Source organism: Rosa chinensis, chromosome 1, assembly GCF_002994745.2.
Source record: "Rosa chinensis cultivar Old Blush chromosome 1, RchiOBHm-V2, whole genome shotgun sequence".
Taxonomy (NCBI): Eukaryota; Viridiplantae; Streptophyta; class Magnoliopsida; order Rosales; family Rosaceae; genus Rosa; species Rosa chinensis.
The window spans coordinates 54,827,373-54,852,436 of NC_037088.1; the positions used below are offsets into that span (position 1 = coordinate 54,827,373).

Sequence of the window (25,064 nt, forward strand, 5' to 3'; positions counted from 1 at the left end):
TGGATTAAAACAATCCGGACGGATGTGGTATAACCGTCTAAGTGACTACTTGATTGGGAAGGGATATATTAACAATGAAATATGCCCATGCGTGTTCATTAAAAGAACAAGTTCCGGATTTGCAATCGTAGCAGTTTATGTCGATGACATGAACCTAATTGGAACTCTAGATGAGTTGAAGGAAACTGCTAAATACTTGAAATCCGAATTTGAGATGAAAGATCTTGGGAAAACACGGTTTTGTCTCGGTTTAGAACTCGAGCACCGTAGTGATGGGATTTTGATCCATCAGTCTGCATATACTCAGAAAATTCTAAGGCGCTTTAATGAAGATAAAGCGAAGCCTACGAGTTCTCCCATGATCGGCCGTAGTCTTGAGCCCGGAAAAGATCTGTTTCGTCCAAGGGAAGAGGACGAAGAACCATTAGAGGCCGAAATGCCCTATTTGAGTGCAATAGGCGCATTATTGTACTTAGCTCAATGCACAAGACCAGATATCTCATTCGCAGTAAACTTGTTAGCTCGACATAGCTCTGCGCCAACACGCCGCCATTGGATTGGTGTAAAGACCATCTTTCGATACCTAAGAGGTACGATTGATATGGGCCTATTCTATCCCTACAGAGAGAAAATGAATGACGGAAAGTTGGGATCGGACCCCAAAAGGCAAAACGCCCCCGTCCATGGAATGGCCGCCGGCCATGGTACCGGCGCCGGCGCCGGTGCCGCTCATGGTGGCCGGCGTCCTCCTATCTCCCTCCATCAAAACGACAATGATGTCTTGATGGGTTTTGCTGACGCAGGGTACCTCTCTGACCCTCACAAAGGTCGCTCCCAAACAGGTTATGTCTTTACCATGGGAAGCACTGCGATATCTTAGAGGTCTACAAAACAGACCCTTGTTGCTACTTCCTCGAATCATGCAGAGATTATTGCTCTACATGAAGCCGTTCGTGAATGTATATGGCTAAGGTCTGTAATCAGACATATTCAAGGAAGTTGTGGTTTGAAGTCTACCACAGATGAACCTACATGCATTTATGAGGATAATGCAGCTTGTATTGAGCAAATGAAGTTAGGTTTCATCAAGGGTGACAACACCAAGCATATATCGCCTAAGTTCTTTTATAATCAGCAACAACAATCACTTCTAAAGATTGAAGTGAATCAAATCCGATCAGAGGATAATGTAGCGGACTTATTCACTAAGTCGTTACCTAAATCCACCTTCGAGAAACATGTGAAGAGCATCGGATTGAGAAAATTATCCGAACTCCCATGATTGTAGCAATCAGGGGGAGATATCGACATCAGGGGGAGTTATGATGTCTACATGTTCGATCTCGAAGAGTGAAGGACGTGTTGTGCTCTTTTTGTCCTTCGACCAGGGTTATTTTTATCCCACAGGGTTTTTGTTACCTGGCAAGGTTTTTAACGAGGCAACGGATGAAGCGTCACCACCAAGTTTGAAGCGGCACAAGGGGGAGTGTTGAAGGAATATCGATTTAGTGTGCCTTATCAAACTAGGAGTAGCAATAGGAGAGAAGGTTCTAGATTTCCCAATCCTACACGGATTGGTATTCCTTGTAACATTAGAACTAGCACTTTGTAATCCCTATATATAGGGCTCCTATTCTCAATAATAAGAACATCATCTCTCTCATCAATCTCTCTCAAATACATTATACTTAAACAATTCTCAAAATGATATATTATCATAATTGAATCATAGACCCAAAGGCTTAAAACCCAAATAAGTGAATCATTTTGAAACTTTTTTTTTTTTTTCCGACAAAATTTGAAACTTTTTTTTTTCCGACAAAATTTTGAAACTATTTTGGATTTGGATTATTAAATTTTTATTATTGAGATTGAGTTTTAGTATTTTACTATGAATTTTTCGTAAACAAAACATTAATGCTATATAAGTTAAAACCGCCCTACCGACCGAACCAAACCATCTTTAAATGGATTGGATTGGATTAAGCTTATTTTTTTCGATGACCGGTTGTCTAAAATGTCTAAACCGCTTACTTTGGCATAGAGACGGTTTAAGTGGTTTAGAGTCAAAACCAATTCAATCCAATCCGCGTGCAGCCCTAGTGGGAATTGGATTGTTACTTAATTTCACGTGCATACCTAGAGCTAGGTTGCACGTGAGGGGGCGTGTTGGAGAGAAAAGATCCCATATTGGAAAAGTGACAAATAAAATATAACTTATAAGTGAGTGAATCACACTCAATTGTACCGAGACATTTTGTAATTAAAACCTAACCATATTAGGTGGTTAAGTTTGGACAATATCGGTACAATGTTGGTCACTTTTCATCCTATGAGAGGTGTGAAACTCCATTACCTAGCTAGGCTTTCCCATTTATCATTGGCGCCTTGGCGGGTTTCCATCCGTATAATGAGAAAATTAGTCAATGGTCGGAAAACTTAAGGTTTAAGTCGTCATGTAGAAGGTGAACTACTTAAACCGGTAAGTCGTCATGTAGAAGGTGAACTACTTAAACCGGTATGTCTAACTTGTCAAGAAAACTATTTGATCACAAGTCTTTTAGAGGGTTCTTCCTAGAATAGACGTGGATGCTTTCTTTCTTTTCCAAACCTATTGGAAGGGGATCTTGAAACACTAGCTAGAATCCAAGAGCTCTTCCTGAAAGGGCCAAAAGTTAATACACTTAATTAGGATGCTTAGCTCAGCTTCTTAATTATCAAAGTAAAAAAGAAAGATTCTTCCAGGAAGGGCTAAATATATGAACATTGGTAATAGACTTGTAGCAATTCCCATCAGCTATGGTGAGAATATCATTAATCTCTGATGTAATACACATGGTGTACACGCTTTTATACATTGCTTCTAAAAGCACGCCAGGTACTAAAGTCTAAAACCAGACTTCAAAGTCAAGCAACCAACTTGGCCTTATAGAGCACACTCATAATTAAGATCAAGTACAACTTCAGCACTTCTGTAGAAATCGAAAGCTATATGGCACCCATTACTACCATTCTCTGCTTCATTCTCTCTCATTTTCGATTTCTCTTCACCCCTCAGTACTACTCGCCGACATTCCACAACGTCGGGTTTGATCAAAATCCTGGTTTACACACCCTTGGAGCCTATCCCTTTCTGTAAGTAATGCGCAGTTTTGGCGAAAAGATCCCGGTTAGTTCATCAATGTTTCGTCGAGGTGGCGGAGCTAGCTGCAGGTGGTGTTATGATTCAGGCCATATTATGTTTTAACATTCATGATCGTGATCACATATTCCCCCTCCTAATATATGAGGTAACTAGCGTTTCTATGTATCTTTGTACCCAGTTTCAGTCACTGTTAGACATATCCAATGAGTTAAATCCCCACCATGAAGGTTACAGAAAATATCCTTTGAATTGTTCAGAATGTAATGAGTTTTACATCTTTCAGACTGGTTTTCATTTTGAACTTAGAATTTTAGATATATACAACTCTCTCCCTCTAAGCATAAGGATGAAGTCATGAAGTTACCCAGAATAAAAGCAAAGAAACTACTACACACCTAACCAGACCCTAGTTAGGTATGCCTAACCATTCACCAGCTTCAATTGCAAGCTTTAATTTGTAGGGTTTGCAGTTAATGAAAAGAGCCAATGTGGAAAATTTAGTGGAAAAAAAAGAAAAGAAAAGAAAAAAGATACACATGGTGACTTGGTACAAAAAGTGATTGTGTTTGAGGATCCATACCCAGCAACACGCAGAGGTGAAGCCGTCTTGATCTGTGAGGCTTGCCCCAATCTAAGCTGTAATTGAGGTTTGCTACCCACCCTTATTGAGTGGGGGTCCCTACTATCCCAAGGGTTAATGGGCGTGTCTAGCATGACTTCAACCAGTAGAGTTGGTGAACAAACCAAGACCACCGCATCTCACCGGGAAATGTCTCACTCACAATCAATCACTTTAATGCCCTACTTAGTTACAAGCCAACGTTACTTGGCTCGGCGATAGTATGAGTGAATACGCCTTATTATAAATCTATGTATTATCTATTATGTTTTCAATGTGGGACTTTAGTTACCTACTAACCAATTTGCATTATCTCGGCTACTCTCCAATTTTATGCAAAGATTGCTTAATTTAAAAATTACAGTACTAGCTCCTAAATCATGAAATTTACGACACCTAATAATTTAAACCTTAAGTCATCTATATGATCCTAGCGATCATAACTCATATGCACTTCATGTCTCATGTTTTCCTCAAGGATGATGAGAATGAAACAATGGAACTGTACAAAGCAAACAATCGTTCTGTATAGTCTCATTAATACGACATTTGGAGGGTTGTCGGAATCAAACTTTCGTTAGGAATTGAGAGGATTTTTCTAACATTCTTCAGACTGAAAGTGAACTAGCAAAAATAATGTAATATATCTGATGTCTCTTCCAACCCAAATGATACTGCACAAGTGGTTGGATGCCAATGGAGGCAGCGGGTGACATTGTCGAAGCCTCGAAGGTGGCTGGGCGTTGCTAGAGGCGGGTGGTGTGGCAGTAGAAGTGGAGGTAGGTTGTCCAAAATGCGTATATATAAGTTGGTGAGCTGTGACTTGTTAGTAAGTTATAATTCCAACATTATAAAGGTCATGAGTTCAATTCTCACTGACATATGTAACAGTGGGGTGGGCTAAGAGTTTTTTTTTTTTTTTTTTTCATATATACTCTAATAAAGACCATTATAATGAAGACTTTTTAATTAACAGTTGTGAGATCCATTTTTCGATTACATTTCAACAAATTAACTGTCAGATATTTAGATATTCATGAATAGATCATTTTTGTAAATTTTCAACCAAATTGAATATCATTAAGATACCAAACTAGATCATATCAATTAGCGAACCAAATCTATCAAACCTCAACCCTTCATGTTCATAAATGATAAATTAGAATTATGAATGTCTTAACGATTTTCAACTTAATTGAAAATTTACAAAAATGATCTACTCATGAATATTTAAACATCTAAGATTGATTTGTAGAAATGTGATTGAAAAATGGGTCTCACAACTGTTGATTAGAAAGTTATCGTGAAGTCCTCATTAGAGTCTCACACTCTAATATATATATATATATATATATATATATATATATATATATATATATATATATATATATATATGAAATCAAACATATATTAGAAATCAGGAATTTTATCTATCAATTTTGACAGTCTTCGGCTAACAATAAACCAATAAAAGTAATGCGTTACTTTGGTCCCTTTTAACCCAAGTGACACTGTCGAAACTGTTCAGGTGATGCCAATGGAGGCTGCGTGTAACATAGTTGGAGGTTGCTGAGAGCCCGAGATATTGCTAAATGTGGGTTAAGTGGTTAACGTAGCTGGATGGAGGTGGTCCAAAATGTGTATACAAGCTTCATATAAGGTATTAACGATATTAATTGGTGGGCACAAATAGTAAGGTAAAAGTATCTAAGACAGTTCACTTTCTTTCAGGCAAAAAAGAAACAGAGGAAATCTCTAGCTTGGAATGGCATACTTGATGCTAGACAACTGATCATGAAAGTTATGCGGTGGATTGTGGGGATGGTAAGGACATCAACTTCTTCTAGACCTTCAATTGGGCACTGGACCATCCACTGCCCGATTACATTCCTGAGAACAGAAGGCACCTTCTGAACCTAGATGAAACAGTTTCGAATTACATTTTGAATAAAGATTGGAATAAGGCAAAGCTTTCTTCTGTCTTGGAGCCTGCCATTGTCAATCAGATTCTTAGCATCCTCAGGACCTCATCCCTATCATAGATCAACTAGAGGAGTATGTTTGGGGACCGACCTCTAATGGTAAGTTTTCCATTAAATCAGCTACTTGGCCACAAATTTCAAATTTTCAGAAACATGATCATTTTGAACTTATCAATAAGCTTTGGAAGTTGAACATCCAACCAAAAGTGAAAGTATTTGGTTGACTTCTTATCAGAGGAAGACTTAAAACTAGAGCTAGATTATCAAGATTTGGTTCATTCATGCCCTCTTTGTCAAGAAGATAATGAAACTGCAAACCATTTGTTTGGTTACAGTAATGTTGCTAAAACAGTTTGGAACCTAGCTGAGATTGAACCCCCAGTTAACTGGGAAGAAGGCTACCTTACTGTGTTTAAGGAGCTTTTCTTACAACAACTGTATTGTGGTACCCTTTATGAGAAAGTTATCACTATCTGTTGGTACCTTTGGAAAGCTCGAAATGATGTTGTGTTCAGAGATGCTAAAGCCAACCCAGGATCTATTGTAGCAACTGCTACTGCTACAACATCTTCCTCAAGCACACAAGCAACGATTATTAGAGCTAACATATCACCTCCAAACCCAGACATAATCAAGTGGCATGTTCCCTCTGGTGATCATGTTAAAATAAATTTTGATGGCTAAGTCCTTAAAGACTCAGCTGTTGGTGGATTTGTAATTAGAGACTCCCTTGGATATCCTCTCCTAGTAGCCACTCGACATATGGGAAGAATAACAGTTCCAATTGCAGAAGCTTGTGCTCTCTGTAATAGCCTTATAGCTGCTATTGAGCAAGGCTATAGGCACATTGAAGTCGAAGGTGACTCAAAGCTAGTCATTGATGCTGTATGTGGAACCCTAAAGCCACCCTGGAGACTTATTAAAACGATTGAAGACATAAGAAGGCTGGTTGCACAGTTTAACTCCATTTCCTTCAAGTACGTCTTAAGAGAGGCAAACTTTGTGGCTAACGCAATAGCTACTCTAGACCATAATACTTCTGTTGCTGTAAATTGGACTAATAGAGTCACTACTGAGGCTTCGTTTGCTCTACTATTTGACTTTGTAAACTCTGATTGTCTCAAAAATTTTAATCTTTAATAGTTATTTTACCTTAACAGAAAAAAAGGTATTAATGACATTTTCTGTAGTTATACATCAGTTTCTTACCGATCAACGAAATGAATTTAATAATCGATACATTAAACCATTCATACGATTTTCATATATGAAAGAGCGAGAGAGACAGAGAGAGGGAGAGAGAGAGGAACCTTCATATAAAACGACAACGGGTTGAAGTAAAATACAAAATTGGATGGAAAAAGAAAATGATTAAGAAACACAATGAAGAATTGAAGATGAAGATAAAGAGAGACATAACCAGACGTGTCATTTGAGGGTTGCCAATTCCCATAAAGACTCCTCCTTCCAAGTTCCAACGTCAAAAAAAAAAAAATATCTTCCTCGTTTCAGAAGTTGGAAACCCAGAAACACAAAAAACAAATTTCACTCCAAAGAGTCACTAGGATCTTCTGTTTGCTCGTGTTTCTGGTACTTGAAGCTCACCTTGTGGAATCAGAAGAGAGAGAAAGATGCATCTATGGCCCTCAACGATGATCAGAGACTCCTTCAAGCTTGATTACCTCAGAAGGCTGGAATGGAACCTCCAAAGAATGAATAGCCAAAAAGCATCATCAAGTTCAGTCAATCAGAAACTGCTGGACACCCAGAATGGTGCTTCAGGCAATGAAGAAGTGCCAGAAGTACCAAATTCAAAGGATCATATGCAGATCCTTCTGTCTTACTGTTTCTGCTGCGGAGGTAGCTGACTTTACCTCAACCCCTTTTGCTTTCACAAGCTTTTAGTTACAAATTTTGGGTTGGAATATGAGTTATATCATATGGGATTTGAATTATTTGCTATTATATTGAGGAGGGTGTTGATTAAATTTTGAAGATCAAGTCTGTTTTAGCTTGCAGAGGAAAGTTTGGGGCTTTAATGTGTACTCTGCGATTTCTCTGGGAGAAAGAACCTTTCTTTGGACTAAGCCATTGTTAATTACATACAGTAGAATGGAAAATGCTAGTTTGAATATAAGAAGTGCATGCATTCTGCAGACCTTTTTACATATTGTCCTGTTTAGCACTTCAGCTTAAACAGAAAGTGATGATTGTTGATACTTAATAGCCAGTAATATGAGACCAATCCTCAAATTCTAGGAATTGATCAGTTGGAACCTGTTTTTGTGAGCCTGTTTGCCTCAACACTTGGTAGAATTTGATAAGATTGTTGCTTAAATTGTTTAATGTAAATGGTATTGTTCTGTTCATTTCAAATTTGTTTGAGGGGGTTATTGAGGTGAGAAGACGTGATGTCAGCAGCGAGTAGACCAGATCCAGAGATATTTCCAAAGCTTCTAGGACACTAGGAGTATAGCATAAGCTGTGGATTATGTTCGAACATGAGGAATGAATTGGATATGAATTCTCATGTATTGAAGGTAGAAATGCAAGCTAACCTCCAGCTTTTGTTCAACTTTGAGGAAGTAAATTGATTAATTATGAGGAGTTCATATCCCACCATTTTGTGAGGAATGGAAAGAATCTCTTAATGAAATCCATCTGCTTCCTTCAACTTGCGCAAAAGTTCAAAGTTAGCCTTCATTTCTTCCTTCAACCAAATGATTTGCTTATCCAATCCAATCTTGCTCACCAAACAGGCCAAGAAGTTTTGGTTACCAGTTAACAGTTCATAGTTAAACTATCTTTATAGTCTCCTTGAGCTAAGAATGGTGACGTTGCATGACCGAAAGGATATAGGAACTTTCTGATAAACTACATTCTTGTTAATACGTCTTACTTTCTTAGATAGTACCCTATTAACATGTGTTGTAGGGTGATTTAGTTTCAAAATTGGTGGAGGATCTGATCTTGGTGTGAGGCAAAGCTGTTTCTTTTTCTGTACTCACAAAACTTATTGTTACTCCGATGTAGTTATGTCTGCAAATGGGCAGAGAATGAGTACCCAAGAAGGCTTTGATTTGAATGCTTTGTATGCTAGTCAATGGTGCAGATGGAAGGCATTATGAACTTCTTAGCTAAATGTAGAGGGTGTGGTACTTCTCAAAATTTATAGATGTAGTAACCAGAATATGTGGGTTAGTTGTGAAGGTCAACTGTTGCGATAAAAGGATCATATGCTTGCTTCTTTAAGAATTCTTGCCATGGATCAATTAGTTTGTGATTTTCCCAAACCACTTTTGATTTTGAGTTATCTTTCTCCCCTATTGGAGGTTATCGGTTCTATTCTCATGTCCTCTTTTAATTCCCAGCAATCGTCTTTCAGATCCTATATTAATGAGTTCCCTGGCCTAATAGACTCAAGTATACAATCACTTGCTTTAGAGAATCTAGTAAATGGTAATCTGATATGAGTGTTCTTTTCTTGCAGCATTCGGAGATCACGTGGAGAACTGATAAATCCTTAGGAACTGAATATTAGTAATACTAGTATGTTGTCAGTAGGTTCTTCTTTTATTCGTAGTATATGTACAAAAGTAAATACAGCTTAATCTCCAATGCTGAAGTTTAAACTACAGATAATTCATTAAGAAAAAATCATATGCACACAGTTTCTTTCAAGTATGGAGCAAGATATACCAGTACAGTATATTGCTGTGAATGTTACTTTGCCCCTTCTTTTATTTAGGCCAAGATGTATGGATTCGCCATCTCAGAACACCCCCCTTAGGGTTGTCTGAGACTCCAAGGCCTATGAGCATTTATTTCCAGAGAAAGATCGGTTGTATGGTCCAATCCACATGACACCCCACCCCTGGGGGCGCCATTAATGTTGGTTGCTGTACTAACCATCCAACCCAACAACCCCAAAACCAACCCAATAAGTAACTCTCTACTCTCTTCTACTCCAAACCTCCTCCCTCTCACTCTTTTCACTCTTGTTGTTTCGCTTCCTCCATTTTCTCCGGCCCAAAAAATGCCGCACCCGATTTCGGAGGCCAACGAGCAGAGCCCCTTTGGCGCCTTAACCGCCGAAGAGTTCTACTCCCGCCACTCCGTCTCCCACGGCTCCGACTACCTCACCAACCCCAGAGGCCTCAAGCTCTTCACTCAGTGGTGGACCCCGCTCCCTCCGGCGGAGGTCCTCGGCGTCCTCGCCGTCGTCCACGGCTTCACCGGCGAGACCAGCTGGTTCGTCCAGCTCACCGCCGTCCACTTCGCCAAGGCCGGCTTCGCCGTCTGCGCCATCGACCACCAGGGCCACGGCTTCTCCGACGGCCTCGTCGCCCACATCCCCGACGTCAACCCCGTCGTCGACGACTGCATTTCCTTCTTCGAGTCCTTCCGCGCTCGCCACGCTCCGTCGCTGCCGTCCTTCCTGTACGCCGAGTCCCTCGGCGGCGCGATCGCGATTCTCGTCACGCTCCGCCGCGTGGGGAGGCCCTGGGACGGGCTCATCCTCAACGGCGCCATGTGCGGGATCAGCGCCAAGTTCAAGCCGCCGTGGCCGCTCGAGCACCTGCTCTTCCTCGTCGCCGCGGTCATCCCGACGTGGCGCGTCGTCCCCACGCGCGGGTCGCTGCCGGACGTGTCGTTCAAGGAGGAGTGGAAGCGGAAGCTAGCGCTGTCCAGCCCGAGGAGGCCGCTCGCCAAGCCACGCGCCGCCACGGCTCTTGAGCTGCTCAGAGTCTGCAAGGAGGTGCAGGGGAAGTTCGAGGAGGTGGAGGTGCCGCTGCTGATCGTCCACGGCGGAGAGGACGTAGTTTGCGACCCCGCGTGCGTGGAGGAGCTCTACAAGCGCGCGTCGAGTAAGGACAAGACCCTCAGGATCCACCCCGGCATGTGGCACCAGTTGATCGGTGAGACCCCGGAGAACGTAGAGTTGGTTTTCGGAGAAATGGTGGACTGGCTTCGAACCAGAGCCGCACGCGCCGCCGATAATGGTGGTGCCTAGTCGGATTTCCTTGTTAGTCAAGCATAGACCAATGGCAGCATGCCACATGTCGTGTAGTTTAAATAAAAGGAAATGGGACTGTTATGTATGAGCTACCAAGAGTCAATCAGTCAAGTATATGTCTCTATCAATTTTAAGATGATGATTTTGAGAACAAAATTGATTCACAGGTTAACCGATTTCATAAGATAAGTGCCATAATGAGCGGGATGAGGATAAAAATTGTCATTTATATTCAAAAAAAAAAAAACCCAAAAAATACCCTTTTTGATGTAAACTCTCTAGCTTTCTGAATGATCTCTATTTTCTCATCTCTCGTTTTTGATGTTAGAATAGGTCACCCACATTTATAGGGCAAATGATGAGAAAATAGAGATCATTCAGAAAGCTAGAGAGTTTCTCATTCTAGTTTCATTTTTTTTCTGAGAAAAAAAGAAAGAAAGAGAGATGGATTCGACCATGATGTGGATTGTGCACAATGCAATGAACAAAGCGCATGCGAAGATGAAATCGAAAGGAGGGGTTCTTGAGCGGTTGAATGGGATATCCAGGTTCTATGAACTGGCGGCGATGCAATTGGAGGGGTGTTTGAAGTTTGTTCGGCAAGAAACCAGCTACATTCTCGAGAGCAGTGATGAACAGGTGCTTTCGGACTTGAGTGAGATTCGTGACCGCCTTCAGTTGCGTCTCAAGGAGTCTGAGATGGCTATCAAGGACAAGGACAGGGAATTGGCTTCTCTGCTGGCGAATCTCAACAAGCCTGCGAGGTCAAAGAGTGATCCTCTTGAGGAGTACATGGTTAGTAATAGAGTGAGTGGCGGTAATGAAGGAAGAGATAGTGAGATTTGTGAGTTGAAGAATTCGGTTGATCAGCAGGTTTGGCATATCAGACGACAGCTTGAGCCGGAGCACAAGTTAAAAGGTAGGGAAGGTAATGCACAAGTAGTAGAAGGGTTGAACAACAAGAAGATTGAGCATTTGGATTCGGATATAGGGGTGTTGAAGGAGACATTGGATCTTGCTTTTGGGAAAATGCAGAAAGCTATTTTTGGTTCTGAGGTCGGGCCAATAGAGCAGCAATGGCAAGGGGCTGTGGAGAGAGATACAATGTCTGTCTTGCTTGAAGGGTTTATGAGGGATTTCCGAGAAAATGTTGAAGAACAAGTGTGGAAGAAGCAAGAGAAGTGGGTTTGTTTTGGCTTGAAGGAGTCCTGGTCTGATTTGATGAATGAGGTTGAGAACTTGCGGCGCGATTTAGAGCCTTTGGCTGTTCAAAATGAGGTGCCCAAGTGTAAAACAAGTGAAAAGAGTTCAGCAGATGATTTTGATCATGTAAAGCGTCAGCGGTCCTCAAAGGCTGAAGAACTTATGCAAGAACAACATGAAGAGGAAAAGAAAGAGGAGGAAGGCCACTCTGTTTCTAAGATGATAAAGAATCATGAATCAATCATCCAGAGGAAAAGTGCGGAGGCGGAAGAACTGAATATTCTGAAGCGGGAAATTCTTCGACATAAAGCAAATTTGTCTAGCAGGAGAGAAGAGGACACATTTGTGAAAAGAAGGATGCAAGAACTTATGGTGAGGCTAGACAATTTGAGAGATTGGGATGCCAAGCTGCAGGAGACTTTTGCTAACAATGATAAGTTTGTTCATGGGCAAGAAACTCCTTCAGAGAAGAGGTCTCCGAAATCTGATGCAAATTTTTCTGAGAACTTGGAACTTGATACTTTGTCAGAGATATGGGAGAAGATGGATAAAGTGCCTTACGGAGTAGATGCAGAACTGCAAAATGAGGGGACAATGCTGAAGCTAGAACAAGATGAATCAGACTTGAAAGATGTCATAATGAAAGAGATCTATGTTACTATTTTGGAAGGTTCAGTAAAAGAAAAATGTATTGACATATACGATAACGAGTTGGAAAACTTTCTGTGGAGGGATATATGGCAGGTTTTATTCACAGAAGTGATGAATCAGTGGAAAGAGAACACTAAACGTAACAACATTGAATCTCAAACCAGGGAAGAGTTCTACTGCACTATACACTGCACAGTCCTTGGTGAGGCACTCAAGGATTATGGCTCAAGTATAAACTTAGCATTAGCAGAGTCTCGCAATTTGAGGGCTGAAAATAACTTAGAAGCTGCAATAAGAGAGGATATATGTTTGACTCTTTTGCATGAAACGACTAAGGAATGCACTAAATGGAAAGTTGATTATGAAACTGCATGCCTTCTTAGGGAAGGGATAGATCAGCTGGTTTTTCATGAGACTGTCAAAGATATTGTTGACGCTGCAAGTTATCATTTGACTCAACCTCAAGATATTATTGCTAGGAAGGAATGGAATAAATGGAAAGCTGACTATGAAACTGCATGCCTTCTTAGAGAAGAGATAGACAAGCTGGTTTTTCATGAGACTGTCAAAGATATTGTTGACACTGCGAGTTATCATTTGGCTCAACATCAAGATATTGTTGCCAGGAACTTTCTTCAGAGCGCGGAAAGTTTAGTTAAGGAGGATATCTATATGGTTTTCATAAGAGAAACTATCAAGGAATGGAAGATGGAGTTGAGTGCTTTTAATATGGAGAGTCTGATTAGGGAAGAAATGTATCATTTTATCATTGTTGAGGCGGTGAAAGATGCATTTGTCCTGTTTAGAGAAGAAGCTGATTCTGGGAATCAAGACAAAATCTCTGAAGCCATGCTTTTCAGGAACAAGTTACACAATAGTAGACAGGTCAATACAGATGAAAATGTGAATGAAAAGATTGGGTCTCCTTTAAGCTGTTCAGAAGTTGAGGAAGACATGGTGCAAAGTGAAAGTTTTGGAATGAAGGGATACAATGCAGACCTTGACTTTGTAAGCTTGGAATGTGAAGCAGGTCAGCTGGGTTCTAGTGTAGGCATAATAGTTGGTGATTCTGAGAAGGGTTATAATCAAGTGCCTCCGGAAGTAGGTTCTGTACATTACGAAAAGTTGTCTTACTGCCAGCCAAAAGCAAACGAAAAGGTGCTGTTAAACCCATCTGACTCTCTGTCTACACCTTTCCTCCAATTTTCGGAAGAGTTGGTGAATTTTCAACACACTACAAAGGAAAAGTTGGAGATGAACTTCTTGAGGTATTGTTCTACAAACGAATACTTGCTAATAAAGCTTTGATTAATGTAGGTAGTCTTGCATAACACCTTATGATGGTGCTGCAAGTAGTCTAAGGATTCACTGTCCAACAGTGATTGTACTTAATTTTCTTGTAGACTCTGATTTTTGTTTTGTAAATAAATAATATTTTATGACATTATAAATTGTGCCTCATTTGATAACTTCTAGCAAATTTTAGTGTTATTGTCTCATTAGTGCAGGTTGACATGAAATGGCATTTCATACTGCAAATTAGATACCAGGATTTGGACCTTTTTGTCACAGCATTCAGTAGTTCCACATGTCTATATATTGCAGTTTACAATTTCTTTCGTCTACTTTTGACGCCAGAATTCTATCTTCCCATTTCTCATCTTCAAATCAGAGTCTACATCTAGAATCTTCCTGGAGTTCATTCTTGTAGACTAATTAGACTGCTCTGATACTTTTTGACAGAATGGACAACATGAAGCATTATGTAGATAAACTTTCTGTACTGATTTCTTCCTTGAGAAAAAAGGAATCGCTTTATAGGGAAGCTTTTAGAAGGAGATGCCAAGATCTCCGGAAGGCTGAAACTGAGGTTCTAAGCTGCAGTTTTAATGTTTTGGTTTTGAGTTGCTTCTGAATTGATCATATTGAGTTCAATATTGGATTGACTTTTTATGTGGGTATTATATAGGTGGATCTCCTGGGGGATCAAGTTGATGTTCTACTAGGTCTTCTTGAGAAAATATACACAATATTGTATCGTCATTCACCGGTTCTGCAGCAGTATTTTGAGGTATGATGGATCAATGTGCCGTGTTGGATGCTATAATTTCTTGAAGATCCACCCTTATCAATTGGTTTTGTAGCTTAAATAGTTAATTTCCTTGGCGTTTTGATTCTCAGTCAATTTTTCTGTAGGTCTCGGACATCTTAGAGTTGATCAAGAAGGAACTAAATGGAGATATTTCAATGCATCTATAGATTGACTTTTGTGTGGAAGCAGAACAAAAAGGAAAGGAGCTAACCAAAACAAATAACAGGAAGTCAAATACGGCAGGAGAAGACGAATAGGAAGCCAACAAGGAAAAAGAAGAAAAGAATACAACATTTATGCAACATTGGAATGTAAGACGGCGAACTGTACTATGTTGCATGAAGATTCAAAAGCAAAACTAAAGATCAAGCTGGCATTGATCATTTTATCTTGATGTTTCCAAACAGGTTTGTCCGCCCGTCTTCTTCTTGTCCTTTCTGATTCAGTGAAGGATATATATGTAACAAGTCCACTAAAGATTTCAACTCATTGACTCTTTGATCATTCTAAGCTCTCATGGCCACACTAATTCATGCAGGGTTGTATTCTCTTCTAGTTTTAGCTCTCTACACTAACTTTGTAAACCCATTCTACCAAGTTAGTGGATCCACGGCAGCACCCCCGGCAGCACCACCAGCAGCACCACCCGCAGCACCCCCCGCAGCACCACCAGCAGCACCCCCGGCAGCACCCCCAGCAGCACCCCCCGCAGCACCACCAGCAGCACCCCCAGCAGCACCCCCCGCAGCACCACCAGCAGCACCACCAGCAGCACCCCCAGCAGCACCCCCGCAGCACCCCCGGCAGCACCCCCGCAGCACCCCCGGCAGCACCCCCTGCAGCACCCCCTGCAGCACCCCCTGCAGCACCCCCAGCAGCACCCCCGGCAGCACCACCAGCAGCACCCCCAACAGCACCACCAACACCTAAGTTACCGCCGCCACATGACATAACACCTCCAGGAGGACCACCACAGAAAAAAGGGTCTAAAGGACTGAGTGGTGGACAGAAGGCGGGGATAGTTTTCGGAGTGCTAATCGGGGTAGGGCTGCTCGGTTTTGGCGCATTTGTGTACAAGAGACGTAGTGATAACGTGAGAAGAGAAAGATATGGAGCTGCAGCCAGGAGAACCTCCCTTTGAGTACATCTTTATTATAACAAATAGAAATTGAGGTAGGAAGGAGACTAGGGAGACCTACATTTGTTAACTCAATTATTTGTTGTTTCGTTCTTTTTGAAGGATTGTTGTTTCTTTTGTTTCACTGTGTTTGAATTTTTATTTGAGTGTTACTCAGTATTGAGAAAATTTGCATTTTGCAATAAATAGTGTTTTAAAACACAATTACCATTACTTGAGAAAGTGTGGCAGACAACTTTTATTCAGAATAACAGCCTTTTGTAGATTCATCTCTAAAGAAATGAGAGTTACATGAATTTGATGATAATTCAAAAAATGAAAAGAAGAGGACTATCATCCTCCTGCCCTCCATCCCTAATCCAACATTCGCTGCTGGTTTGCATCGTGTACTGCTATCTTGTTTATGTCCAAAATTATGTCGTTTGTGCATCTTATTTGCTACCGTTATCGCTACTGCATTATTTATTTCGACACAAACACAATATCAAGCATCAGCATGATAAACACATTAGGAGATAATTCCATGAACAGTGTTTAACAAAAATAAATATAGCAAATTACCAATACCTACACTTTTAGTCTATAAATTACCATTAGCAGACCTGTTTTTTTAAATTCTCATGCGGTACTGTTCATGGCCCATGCGGTACTGTTCATGACCCATGCGGTCAGACTCCTTCACTTTTTGAATTATTTCTATTGGTAAGTAATTTACGAATCTGCCCTTGTGAATTTGATAATGTGAATTAACATTGCTGAATGTCAGTAACATTGTGAATAAATAATATTTCTATATTCCATCTTTGTTTTTCTTAGAAACAACTCATTTATTTGATAATTCCAAAAACTATTTATAAATATTACAATATGAAATTTGAACAATATATCATTTATTTCTGGCTTTGCTGCTTGCACGTACAAGTTGCATTGAATTTCACCTCTTCTTATAGTGAAGAAGTTTCTCCAGCAAGATTTCCTGGAGTACTGACCCTCAGTAGTATATTGATCCCCAGTATTATAGCCCCAGTAGTATACTGACCCTCAGTAGTGTACTGATCCCTAGTAGTATACTAGCCTGGCCTTGTTGCATTTGCTCACTTCAGTATTGCTTTCATTAGCTCCATCCTACAAGTCAATCGGCAATACAGAGCATAAGGGATGACAAAGTGTGCCCAAAAATGCTTTGGCGATTACAACTCTAATCCTTTCTCTTAAAAAATCATAGCATTCAAACACATAAAAACTGTCACTAAACTTAGAGCCTAATGTCTATAGTTTCTTCTATTTCTTTCCAAGATAAAAATTGGAAAAGAAAAAAATGAAAGGAAGTAGAAGATACAAGCAGCAAAATTTGCAACTAATCCATGAACTTGCAAGAACAAAGAACCATAAGAAACTAACATAAGCACAAACTAAAGCTACTAACCCTCAATACAAAACTAACAATCATACTATAGCTACTGACCTACAAACAAAATGTTGCTGAGCCCTGCAGAAATAACAAACAAATTAGGATCAGTACAGCTCCACAAAATTGCAAAACAAATAAACAACACAAGGTCATTATAGCTTACCCATGCCAAAACCTGTGACAACATGAGGCTAAAAGTACTGATCCTCAGAATTTCTCAACCAAATCCGGATTCCCAGCCTGGATTCGCCGGATTCGCAGCCTCCCTTCGCCGGCTTCGCAGCCTCGTGTTCGTTGGTTGTTTTGCAGCCTTGCTTAGCCGGATTCGCCGCCTCACTTCGCCTACTTTGTAGCCTCCCTTTGCCGGATTCACAGCCTCCCTTTGCCGGTTGCTTCGCCGGATTCGCAGCCTCCCTTCGCCGGTTGCTTCGCTTGATTCGCAGCCTCCCTTCACGGGTCGCTTCGCCGGATTCGCAGCCTCCTTTCTCCTGCTTCACAGCCTCGATTCGCTGGTTGCTTTGCAGCCTTGCTTCGCCGCCTCACTTCACCGGCTTCGCAGCCTTGCTTCACCGGATTCACAGCCTCCCTTCGCCGGATTCGCAGCCTCCCTTCGCCGGTTGCTTCGCCGCCTCGATCTGCTAGCTGCTTCGTCTCTTACCTTCGTCGGAGCCCTAGATCGATTTAGGGAGGATTTGGATTTTGGGATGGTTTCGATTGGGAACCGATCTGATTTTGGGAGAAATGGGTTATGTGAGTCTCAGTGGCATGTTTTGTAATTATCTTAATATTTGAGTGTTTTTTCTATGAAATGGGCTGACAGCCTGTTTCAATTATTGACCGCATGGGCTATGGATTTTGGAGTCTGCTATTGGTAAATAGTAGTGTCATTTTGTAGTTATTGGTAAAAAGCTCTAAATAATATAGCAAATTACCAATACCTACACTTTTAGTCTATAAATTACCATTAGCAGACCTGTTGTTTCAATTATTACCATTAGCAGACCTGTTGTTTCAATTATTGACCGCATGGGCTATGGATTTTGGAGTCTGCTATTGGTAAATAGTAGTGTCATTTTGTAGTTATTGGTAAAAAGCTCAAATAAATATATATTCTGGTTCAGGGATAAAATGGTAATTGCATTAATAAATATGTTTAAGAGATTAAAGTGCCTTTCATTTTGTTTAATTGTTTGAGCGGCTGAATCCTCAGAAGTTAACAACCTAGGTTACTCAGGTATGTTCTTCTCTCTGATTTGGTATTACTGCATCCAGTTTTGTTTTTTGATAAGAGAATGTATCAGATCGGTGATATATAGATTCCTTTAATCAGATAGAGATCTCTGATTAGAATGTAATGTCTGAAAATATGCAATGCAAAAATCACAATCCAGAAACTTGGTTTGTTTCTATCAGATTGTTGTAAAGGGCTAGTTTTCAAGATGGTTTCTTTCTGAAATTGATTTTGTTGACTATCTGTGGCTATTGTTAGTGTCACCACCGAAAACTTACTTTTGATGTAGTTGGGAGGGAGTTAGATGAAGAACTAGGGAAAGGCACTGACCATTTATTTTTTATTTTTTTACGGCTAATTGAAATTTCCATTACAAAACTACGAAAAAGTGGCAGAAGTACGTACTGGATAGAAAGAGAGTGGAGGATGCATGTTTAACCCGGTTTTCACATTCCACATTCTATTTAGCTTGCACTGCAAGCCAATCTGCAATAGCTTTAGCATTTCTGGGCAGTACTGCAATAGACTCCATCTATTCTTTTTTTTTTTTTTTTGGCCAATCTAGACTCCACCTATTCACTGCTGAAACTCAGATTGAAGTTTTCTAATTTTACTAGGAGAGGGTAGATTTTCACCTTGATCAAGAGGGCAGATTGAACTTCCCATGTATTTAGACCAAACTGCAAAAGAAATCCAACAAGTCACCTCCCTTTTCATAACTTTATTAGACCCCAACTGATCAATTATGCACTCCACGTAGCCATACAACAAATGTTGTTACAGAGGCCAAGCTAACTTTATAACAAAAGAAGGGAAAACCAAATTAACCACACTTTATTAGTTCAAGGACACAGTACGTAACCGGAAATGTTCAATAGTTTCAGGAATTCCTGACATATTGGGCACAATTATGGTGAGGTCACAAACAACTGCTTAACCACTGTACAAGCAGCATTAGCAGAAGCCCTTGAGAGGAAATGTTAACTTTAGGAAGGCATTCAGCATTCCAAACCACACTGACGATTGAGGAGCAATGTTATGAGAGCAGTGGCTAGATTGTAAGGAATGCAACTTTCTGTCAATATAAATTGCATGCAATGGCAGCATGATCTAACAGTGTGTGCCCTTTTTCTAATAAGGCAACCAGTCTCTCTTCCTTCCAGGTATCATAAAATAGGAATAGACTCATCATGCACTTGCATTAACTTCATCCAATCGTCCTCATATGAATATTGCTTGAAGGGGTCTAGGTTCTATGAAAAAATTCCTAGTGATTGATTAAGTCAACCACTCATTGAGTTGGTGATCCTGTAACTTTCCCACGGAATGCCTGGAATCCATCTATCCCGCCAGTTTACAATTGATATTTGACATCTCCAGGCACTGATCATTTACTTAGGAAAACAAGTTTTTCATATTTTGACAAAAAATTGTTCATTTATCTACAAACGGACTCATCTAGAAAACCTTGACAATGAAAACGAGAGGGAAAATACTGAAATGGACCTCATCCAAACATTATGAATAGAAATTCCACTGGAATGCTAGAGTTGATAGTAATTTGCGAAGTGAGTTCCTTACAATGAAGTATGAGTTCTTTATTATAAGTGCAGGGGAAAAAAGTAGCGGACAACACTTAGCTTTTAGCTTAAGCATTCATTACTTAACTTATGAACTGCTAGTGCTTGAAACCATTGCTTAGTCTGGTCAAGAATGATATATATTGCAGAGGAAAGATAAAGTAAGAACCAGTTTTGGTACTAAACATTTTTATAGCAAGAGAGGAGTTCCTCTGACAATTTCTTGGTTGATTAACTCAAATGTCTCTAGATGGTTTAAGTTTACTCAGAATGTTCAATATTTTTCATGAGTAGGAAATTGAATTTGGAATTTGATAAATACTTTGTAGTTGAGAACAACCATTTTTTAGAATTATATTTGTATAGAACTTCTATAAGTTAGTTTATTATTAAGAATTTGAAACTTGATGCTTAGGTGATTGACTTTGTTTTATTGAATCTTCTAAATTTCTGGAGAATAGAATGCTTCTACTATAAATTACACATCATGACTGCAAGAACGATATTTATAGAAGTACTAATTGTATTTTGCTCTTTTCATTCAGTGGTAGTACATTTGTGATATCTGGAATGGAAGTCATCAACAAACATAACACAGTTCAACAGCTACTAACTGTGGAGCAAGAAGTTCAGCAGATTTTGAATGCTTCCAGAAATGGTAACTGCAACTTTACATATGTGGTTTCATGTGATGCTATTAGCATTCACCAATGGATTTTGGTCTAAAACCGCATGTTCTTTTTGTCCAGCTAAAACGGCTAAACTAAAACAAGCTAAAGAGGAAGCTGAGAAGGAGAATGCTGATTTCCATGCTCAAATGGAAGTTGACTTTCAGAGAAAACATGCAGAGGTAAGCACAGAAGTTGTGAAATTTAACGAACATCAAGTAAAATACATTAGTTTTCTAATACCACCACCACCACTCAACAGAAATTACAATTTCAATTGGTCAGAGTAATTTATGGAAATCAGTTTAATTTCTGAATATTTCGAGTTATTTTATGTCGATTTGTTCATTAGCTTAACTAACACCTGAATCAAATTTCCTAATATCTTTATATTGTTCAATTATGGAGAATGCCCTTCTCAACTTGGCCATTTTTCGTCATTTGAAAGTGTGATAGTTCTTCCATATATATGGGGTTGGTGCATTCTAGAAAATCTTAATGTTTTGCATTATATTTGTTCATTATTAAATAGGGAGGTGGACATTCAGGTCCTCTGAAGAGAATTGAGCAAGAGACAGAGGCCTTCCATCATTTGAAGATTGATGCTGCAAGAATATCAAATGACATTGTGCGGATGCTTTTGGAATATACAACTGTGACCAACTAAGATCATTCATGCCTTCATTTGTGATTGCATTATCTCTGCTTCAGATATTTATGACTTGCATCATTTACATAGTTCCTTTCACAGAAAAAAAAAAAAAAAAAAAAAAAAAACAGACATCTATCTTTTGATTAACCTGACTCTACCCTACCTTCCGGAAGAGCTCTCAACGGTTTTGCTGAATCTCGTACCTAGGAGTATATATTGCTTTGAGTTCATGCTACAATTGAAATATGAGGATGTCTTGAAGGATTTGCTCTGCCACAATTCCGCAAGCAAGGAGTCCTACCGCCACCAGTACTGGCCTCGCTCTCGATAAAGTCTTTTGATCAGAAGCATTGTCTCTTTCTTTATTATGCATTGCCCAAGCCATTGCTGGTGGAAGAACTCCATATAGCATTGTCATACAATACCCTCCCTAATCCATGATTAATAAGTTCAGTCATGTACATAACCAGCATTTAATTGCATATTATTAGCTCTCTCCTGCAAGCATTTGGATTTATTTTAATCTTGCAAGCCTAGTCCCTATACTTACAGCAACGTCTGTGGCAGTAGAGAATGCATCCGGAACAGTAGTCGACACAAAAAGAGATGGAACAACAACCAATGCCACTGATGTGAAGCTAACTTTATTCCCTGCCCACCATTTCCTCAGACCAAAGGGCATGTTTGGTTTCTGCTAAATGGTTAAACAATATGCTAGTGCCTTAGAAGCATGCTTAGGAAAACTGTTACTAATTGCCTCAAATTAGGGGATTTTTCAAAAGTTACCTGTGTTTGTGTGAGGGGAGAATTCGATGAGAGGCTATTTAGTTGTTCTTTGAAAAACTCAGAGAAGCCAAGAAGAGTGCCAATTAGTGATGTTCCAACTGCAAGGAGAGAAAAGGCTTCTACCATATATGAAACCCCACTCCATTTCACCCTAAACAAGTTGCAGGCGTGGTGTTCAACTATAGTTAGTCACTGTCACATGAATTTGGTTATAAATTATTGACTTAAACTGGACTCACCAAAGTGGGTTAATGGTTTTGTGTCATAGTAAGATCATGTTCTATATGCAAATTCAACAGGATTTGGAATACCTCATAAGCAATTCAACAGGGTCAACCATTTGGTCGGCTTGGGCAGATAGGCCAAGAGCAATTGCATCCCAAAGAAGTAGTCCTAGCAATGGAACAAGACTACCAAGAACCACCGAAATCCTTAAGCGTTTGAGATCACTGCCCAAATATGCACAAAGAACTGCAAAGGGAGACGAATGCCATGACATAGGAGGTCTCATTGTTGCTTGCTGAACAGAAATAAAGTATTTATTCACCAAAAAATATATATTTATATTCCTTTACCAGGTGCTAGATCATGATACACCAAAGAAAATATTATGACAGGTATTGCGGGTGGGACTTTTCCCCAATCTCCACTTCCCTGCAGTCCTGACCAACCTCCAAACACAACTGCTAGCACCTCTATTGCTACTAGTAAACCTGTGAATCAATTTCTTAGTTTTTGAGTAAAAAAAATATGCACAAGCATTATTAGAGCTATATATGTTATGCAGGTTTGGTGTAAATGTTACCTATCATGGAAGCAGTGAGCAATTGGTTAACTTGATCCGTAGCTTGAGTCCCACCGATGGAAATGAGAAGAGTGAAAACTGAAGTGAAAAAGATGCCAGAAACTGGAGCTGGGAGATTGATCAAGTGAAAAAGGATCTCCCCAGATTTGGAACTGTAAGAAATCATGGAAGTATAACCTAAGAAAATGTAAACCACAGAGGCTAGAGTTCCACCCCAGTCTCCTAGAGTGTCTTGGGCCATAGTCCTAATTGAAATGATCTCCAACTCATTCTCTTTGTCTTCCTTTCCCTTCCTCCTCCTCATGCTTACATTGATTTCAATCAGTAAAAGAGCCTCAATCAGGAGAAATCCCCAACATATTACTATCGATATTGAACTTGGAATAAATCCCTACGAGATGAAAATGAAATGCTTGTGATTACGTTAATTTTTATCTCTCCATTCCATTGTACAACAAATGTAAATTTAAACTAAAAAAGGGTGTTCTGGGTTCGTATCAGAAGTAACTTTGAAGCATTATATATTAGAGTGCGGTCACCAAATTTGCTCACTAAATGATGTGTTACATATCAGTATAGTATAATACATGTTAGAAATGATACATGGCCACTGTCACATCATCTAGTGAACAAAAGTGGGTGAACAAGTTAAACCAGATGAGACTGAGAGAAAGGTAGTTACCGCTGGAGAAGCTTTCTCTGGGAGTGCAAGAATCCCTGAGCCTATACTAGTACCAATAATCAAAGCAACTGCCCCTGCAATAGTTCCTTTCTTCTTATTGGGATCCTTGATGGGCTTTACATCCAAGCTCAACCGTATAACACCTGTCTTTGCCTTTTTGACAAAACCATTTCGAGTAAACGATGAAGTTTGCTGCTGCTGCTGCTGCGGTTGTTGGCTATAGGAACAAGCATGATAGCTGCAGATGGAGGAATATATGTTTATGGTCAAAGAATTTGAAATCATAAAGAAATTTGTGGAGCTGCAATTTAAGGAATAAGAGAATGGTAGTTACATGCTTCATACATCCTGAAATTACTGGTGCTATTTTGATGATGTAGTCTAGCCCAGGAGTGGTTTGTCTTTGGGTTGAAGTGGCTTCTCGTATGCAAGGAGGTAGATGAAGTGATGCAATTTGAATCCATAATCTGATTGTCTGTAAGAAAGAGATCAGAGAGAAGTTTGGGAGATGAGACTGTAAATTAAGGTTCAGGTATCACAAGAATCTTGGAAGTGAACAGTTATTGGTCGGTAAGCACGAAAAAGGGGGTCCATGGAATATGATATTTTTATCTACATTCTAGCAGAGAAGAGGATATTTATTTGTGTACTGTTTCTCACTTACGTTAGGACCATACACTTAATTCCCTTCTCAAATTCTAATCCTATTTGTCCTGTTTTTTTTTGGCCAGAAAGCTTTTTGTCTTTATTTCATTCAAACTGAGCATTATGTAACATGGATACCATCCAATATTTGTCAACACATTATATACCATTAAGTTTGAAGCTCGTCATTTGGATTATGGAAACACCAAAAAACCCACTAAAAGCTACACCAAGTTCAGAGATATCAAAGTTCATATAATCCTCATACCCAAAATTTCAACACATGTTCTTTTTAGTTTAAAAAAAAAAAAAAATTCAACACAAGAAAAGCTGAGCAAAGACATGAGAAGATGCATCAGAAGCCCTTTCTATGCACGAAAAGTACCCTTCCATGCTCTCTTTGCCACCCCCCATGGGGTCCAAGTTCAGGTATTTTGGTCATACAAGACGAAGAACCCGAGCCTACAGTTTGCTTTGGATTGTTCAAAGACCACGAACTCCAGGACCTGCCTTAATTTCCCTCAGATCAGGAATCTAAAGCTTATGTATCCCACGGCACAGAACTCACCTACTCCTTTTTTCTTCACGGCCTTCATTCCAGTTCTTAACCAACCTTTGGCTTACAATTGTTACTGTTCTATTTCAGCTTATGGGAGGCATGCAGGGTATGGATGGAATTAATCTCACATTATGTTATATGGTCATTAAACTCATTATGCTTCAGGTCGCATTTTCATTTCAGTCGGTGTGGTAACTT

At 39.8% G+C, this 25,064-nt stretch overlaps 4 protein-coding genes and 1 long non-coding RNA gene across 8 annotated transcripts; 4 read left to right on the top strand and 1 right to left on the bottom strand.

Moving 5' to 3' along the window:
* The first annotated feature begins 2,936 nt into the window (after positions 1-2,936).
* LOC121052723 lies at positions 2,937-7,036 on the top strand. Its single transcript, XR_005809980.1, has 3 exons — positions 2,937-4,543; positions 5,293-5,424; positions 5,496-7,036. It is a non-coding gene; the product is annotated as an uncharacterized LOC121052723 (long non-coding RNA).
* Positions 7,037-9,549: 2,513 nt separating this feature from the next.
* On the top strand, positions 9,550-10,911 carry LOC112182396 (caffeoylshikimate esterase). Its single transcript, XM_024320886.2, has one exon. The coding sequence runs from the start codon at positions 9,636-9,638 to the stop codon at positions 10,758-10,760; it is 1,125 nt and encodes a 374-aa protein (XP_024176654.1). The 5' UTR covers positions 9,550-9,635; the 3' UTR covers positions 10,761-10,911.
* A 160-nt stretch (positions 10,912-11,071) lies between these two features.
* Positions 11,072-15,435, top strand: LOC112179909. 2 transcript variants are annotated; one of them, XM_024318402.2, is made up of 5 exons: positions 11,072-13,885; positions 14,361-14,487; positions 14,587-14,688; positions 14,814-15,116; positions 15,248-15,435. In XM_024318402.2, the coding sequence occupies exons 1-4, from the start codon at positions 11,208-11,210 to the stop codon at positions 14,874-14,876; spliced, it is 2,970 nt and encodes a 989-aa protein (XP_024174170.1). In that variant the 5' UTR covers positions 11,072-11,207; the 3' UTR covers positions 14,877-15,116; positions 15,248-15,435. The 2 variants fall into 2 exon arrangements, with proteins under 2 accessions (XP_024174170.1, XP_040374277.1); XM_040518343.1 differs by lacking the exon at positions 14,361-14,487.
* Positions 15,436-18,442: 3,007 nt separating this feature from the next.
* LOC112169925 (V-type proton ATPase subunit G) lies at positions 18,443-21,514 on the top strand. 2 transcript variants are annotated; one of them, XM_024307035.2, is made up of 4 exons: positions 18,443-18,492; positions 20,615-20,727; positions 20,819-20,919; positions 21,270-21,514. In XM_024307035.2, the coding sequence occupies exons 2-4, from the start codon at positions 20,640-20,642 to the stop codon at positions 21,402-21,404; spliced, it is 324 nt and encodes a 107-aa protein (XP_024162803.1). In that variant the 5' UTR covers positions 18,443-18,492; positions 20,615-20,639; the 3' UTR covers positions 21,405-21,514. The 2 variants fall into 2 exon arrangements, with proteins under 2 accessions (XP_024162803.1, XP_040369565.1); XM_040513631.1 differs by lacking the exon at positions 18,443-18,492 and adding an exon at positions 19,542-19,652.
* On the bottom strand, positions 21,337-24,266 carry LOC112176692 (tyrosine-specific transport protein). Of its 2 annotated transcripts, none has more exons than XM_024314741.2 (8): positions 24,008-24,266; positions 23,663-23,900; positions 22,981-23,371; positions 22,751-22,888; positions 22,487-22,646; positions 22,176-22,326; positions 21,940-22,083; positions 21,337-21,819 (listed from the first exon to the last, which is right to left on the bottom strand). In XM_024314741.2, the coding sequence occupies exons 1-8, from the start codon at positions 24,124-24,126 to the stop codon at positions 21,622-21,624; spliced, it is 1,539 nt and encodes a 512-aa protein (XP_024170509.1). In that variant the 5' UTR covers positions 24,127-24,266; the 3' UTR covers positions 21,337-21,621. The 2 variants fall into 2 exon arrangements, with proteins under 2 accessions (XP_024170509.1, XP_024170513.1); XM_024314745.2 differs by having other exon boundaries at positions 21,940-22,080; positions 24,008-24,265.
* Between the last annotated feature and the right edge of the window lie 798 nt (positions 24,267-25,064).

Bases quoted from the DNA above. Each gene is read 5' to 3' on its own strand.
- LOC112182396 (XM_024320886.2), top strand. From the start codon at position 9,636: ATGTTGGTTGCTGTACTAACCATCCAACCCAACAACCCCAAAACCAAC.
- LOC112179909 (XM_024318402.2), top strand. From the start codon at position 11,208: ATGGATTCGACCATGATGTGGATTGTGCACAATGCAATGAACAAAGCG. The intron at 13,886-14,360 runs GTATTGTTCTAC...ACTTTTTGACAG, and splicing joins TTGGAGATGAACTTCTTGAG to AATGGACAACATGAAGCATT. The intron at 14,488-14,586 runs GTTCTAAGCTGC...GGTATTATATAG, and splicing joins TCCGGAAGGCTGAAACTGAG to GTGGATCTCCTGGGGGATCA.
- LOC112169925 (XM_040513631.1), top strand. From the start codon at position 19,555: ATGCAACTTTCTGTCAATATAAATTGCATGCAATGGCAGCATGATCTA. The intron at 19,653-20,614 runs GTATCATAAAAT...CTTTTCATTCAG, and splicing joins CCAGTCTCTCTTCCTTCCAG to TGGTAGTACATTTGTGATAT. The intron at 20,920-21,269 runs GTAAGCACAGAA...ATTATTAAATAG, and splicing joins TTCAGAGAAAACATGCAGAG to GGAGGTGGACATTCAGGTCC.
- LOC112176692 (XM_024314741.2), bottom strand. From the start codon at position 24,126: ATGGATTCAAATTGCATCACTTCATCTACCTCCTTGCATACGAGAAGC. The intron at 23,901-24,007 runs GTATGAAGCATG...CTCCATCTGCAG, and splicing joins AGCACCAGTAATTTCAGGAT to CTATCATGCTTGTTCCTATA. The intron at 22,327-22,486 runs GTATTCCAAATC...CAACTTGTTTAG, and splicing joins CCTGTTGAATTGCTTATGAG to GGTGAAATGGAGTGGGGTTT.